We start from the raw sequence: 3,493 nt of genomic DNA, 5'->3' as shown, positions 1-3,493 counted from the left end.
AGAGATAGGGTTTCACTATGTTGGCCAGGCTTGTCTCGAACTCCTGACCTCAAATGATCCACCCTCCTCAGCCTCCCAAAAGTGCTGGGATTACAGGCATGAGCCACCGTGCCCGGCCAAGGGTGGCTTTTTTATACCCACATGTATTTAGTGTGAAATAGAGCCCAAAGTTCGTCCACGTCCACCTCCCAAGTCATTAGCAGTGACAGGATTAAAAGCCACATCTCATTTCCAGTGCACATGAATTCTTTGCTTGAATTATTCACCTGTGTGGTGTTTCAACAGTATAAGAACCCTGAGTCGGGCGTGGGGGCTCACGCCTGTAATCCAGCACTTTGGGAGGCAGAGGCGGGCGGATCATGAGGTCAAGAGATTAAGACCATCCTGGCCAACATGGTGAAACCCCATCACTACTAAAAATACAAAAATTAGTCAGGCTAGTGGCACACACCTGTAATCCCAGCTACTCAGGAGGCTGAGGCAGGAGAATTGCTTGAATCCAGGAGGCGGAGGTTGCAGTGAGCTGAGATCGCGCCACTGCACTCCAGCCTGGTAACAGAGCAAGACTGTCTCAAAAATTTAAAAAAAAAAGCGCTATAGGAGATGTATTTTTGGTTCATATATTTCTGAGAACATAGTATAAATTGTATTGTTGTTTATGTTAAAAGTTCCTGCTTCTCAGTACTCTTGGTTTCTTGGCAGATGACTCAGGGATAATTTACTGCCTCTCCAGGCGAGAATGCGACACCATGGCTGACACATTACAGAGAGATGGGCTCGCTGCCCTTGCTTACCATGCTGGCCTCAGTGATTCTGCCAGAGATGAAGTACAGCAGAAGTGGATTAATCAGGATGGCTGTCAGGTAACAGTTTTAAAGATAAACAAATAATAGAAATAATATTCTATAGCACATAAGCAAACATGCACATGTAGAATGCAAATTGTTTTTACCTTGAAGGTAATAAACATCAAAATGAGACTGAAATTTGAGACTTCTAAAGTTGCTTTTCCTTTCATCAAAAAAACTTGCGTGAGATATAATTCACATATCATAAAATTTATCCTTTCAAAGCAGACAAATTAGTAGTTTTTAGTATATTTGCAAAGTTGTACAGTTATCATCACTAATTCCAGAATTTTTGATCACCATAAAAAGAAACCTCATACCCAGTCAATTTCCCTACCCCCTAAGGCCTGGCAACCACAAATCTACTAACTACTACTAACCTGTTTCTAGAGTTTATTACTTACTCTGTATGTTGCATGTAAATAGAATCATATAGTATATGGTCTTTGTGAACTTTTCTTTTTTTTTTGGAGACAGAACTATTTGGAGATGAACTATCTAGAAGTAACAAATAAATGTCTTTTTAGTACCACAATAGGATATATAAAATTGCATATTAAACATTCCTTTTTGCATTATGACAGCATTAACTTGCTATTTATAGGGCAGACTATTGCAGCCCTCTCAGTTCTAGGAATTGTAAAATCTCATTTAGTTTGATAACAATAAATTCTAAAGTTTTATATATATATATATATAAAATAGTCCCTCCTACACACGTATAACTTTTGGTTTCAATGTCTGGTTTGAACTTTGGTTTGCCTGGACTGCAGTGCAGAGGAGGGATCTCAGGTCACTGCAACCTCCACCTCCCAGCTTCAGGTGATTCTACTGCCTCAGCCTCCCTAGTAGATGGAATTATAGACACGTAGCACCGCACCCAGCTAATTTTTGTGTTTAATATTTTTAGTGAAGACAGGGTTTCACCATGTTGGCCAGGCAGTTCTAGTGCCTCAGCCTCCTTAGTAGCTAGGACCACAGGCGTACCAGTATGCCTAGCTAATTTTTAAATTTTTTGTAGAGATGAGGTCTCCCTTTGTTGCCCAACCTATTCTTGAACTCCTGGGCTCAAGTGATACTCTTGCCTCAACCTCCAAAAGTGCTGCAGTTACAGGTGTGAGCCAACATGCCCAGCCCTCTTTGTGATTTTGATTTGCATTTCCCTAGTAACCAACAATATTGGCCATCTATTTCTGAGATAAGAAGTTTGCCTTCACCCAGGTGGGTGGGAGGAAAACCAAGAACACTTTAGGCATTTCATATTGTGGTAATTGCCAGTCTGGGATAGGTCCATCTAAACGTAAGGATAAATTTGAGCAAAACAATGAATAATTACTTGGAGCCTATGAAAAGTTTCGGCTCAGGAAAAAGTATTTACTTTCAAGATTCAGAGGAAAAATGTCTCTCAAAATTGTTTTCTCTGGGAAAAGAAAATTTTAGAGGGTATCAGTTTAGTATCTCAAGAAAGATAAAAAGACTTCATATATGTGAACTAGCAACAACTTCCGTAAGAAGATCACAGGCTTAGATGAAGGGAGAAATGAAAATTCAGTTAATGATCAGGCGTGGTAGCTCATACCTGTAATCTCAGCACTTTGGGCGGCCAAGGTGGGCAGATCGCCTGAGGTCAGGAGTTTGAGACCAGCCTGGACTATATGGTGAAACCCTGTCTCTACTAAAAAATATAAAAATTTGCCAGACGTGGTAGTGGGCATCTGTAGTCCCAGCTACTCGGGAGGCTGAGGTGGGAGAATCACTTGAACCAGGGAGGCAGAGGTTACAATGAGCTGAGATAGTACCACTGCACTCCGGCCTGGGCAACAGAGCAAGACTCCACCTTAAAAAAAAAAAAATGTAATTTATCTAAACTAGAGAAACAAAACTAAGAGCAGATTATATATTAAGACACAAATGGAATGACGCAGGGGAGGCAGTTGAGTCAGTGATGTGGTGAATAACTTAAGAGTGCAAAGGAAAAAAGAGATTAAAATGGAGGGAAAATAATCTTTGTTGACAAAAGGAGGTAGGGATTCAGCTTAAGCACAGTAAGTGTACCCAGTAGGAAAGCAGGGTAATTGAAACAGATAAGCGTGTTATAAATAAATACATATGAAATACATAACAAAAATAATAGAAGACTGTCTTCAGAATCAGACAAGGGAAGACGCGGACTGAAGAATTTCATACCAAGCTGATTGTCATTTATGTTGAAACCAAAAAGGCATTTCAGATATGCAAAAAGTTCAGAAATATATCACTGATTTATCTTCACTGAAATACTGATTGCAGTCTTCCCAGATTAGTTTATATATTTAATCCAAATGTCAGTGGCTTTTTCCCCCTTTTGATAAACTTTTTCTAAAGTTTGCCTGGAAGCATATTCGCGTGAAAATAACTAAGTATGGCAAAAATAATAAAAATAATAACACATGAATACTCATTTGCAATTATAGGCAGATCAGTGGAATAGAACTGACCAGAAAACATGTAAAAACAATATATGATAAGGAAAGAATTTGCAGGTAAGGGCCAGACATGGTGGTTCACAGCTGTAATCCCAGCACTTTTGGAGGCCAAGGCAGGAAGATTGCTTAAGCCCAGGAGTTGGAGACCAGCCCAGGCAATATGGTAAAACCCCGTTTCTA

The 3,493-nt window shown here is 39.9% G+C and overlaps 1 protein-coding gene across 4 annotated transcripts in view; it reads left to right on the top strand.

Moving 5' to 3' along the window:
• The window catches only part of BLM (BLM RecQ like helicase), a 93,977-nt gene that overhangs the window by 61,927 nt on the left and 28,557 nt on the right, over positions 1 to 3,493 (top strand). For all 4 annotated transcript variants that reach the window (XM_037730506.1, XM_017506104.2, XM_017506103.2 and 1 more), the window contains one exon: positions 703 to 863. In XM_037730506.1, the coding sequence (XP_037586434.1) occupies positions 703 to 863 (161 nt within the window). The remainder of the gene's footprint in view (positions 1 to 702; positions 864 to 3,493) is intronic.

Source organism: Cebus imitator, unplaced genomic scaffold, assembly GCF_001604975.1.
Source record: "Cebus imitator isolate Cc_AM_T3 unplaced genomic scaffold, Cebus_imitator-1.0 Scaffold348, whole genome shotgun sequence".
Classification (NCBI taxonomy): domain Eukaryota; kingdom Metazoa; phylum Chordata; class Mammalia; order Primates; family Cebidae; genus Cebus; species Cebus imitator.
The sequence above is the reverse complement of the archived record's forward strand: the minus strand, read 5'-3'. Positions and strand labels throughout refer to the sequence as shown.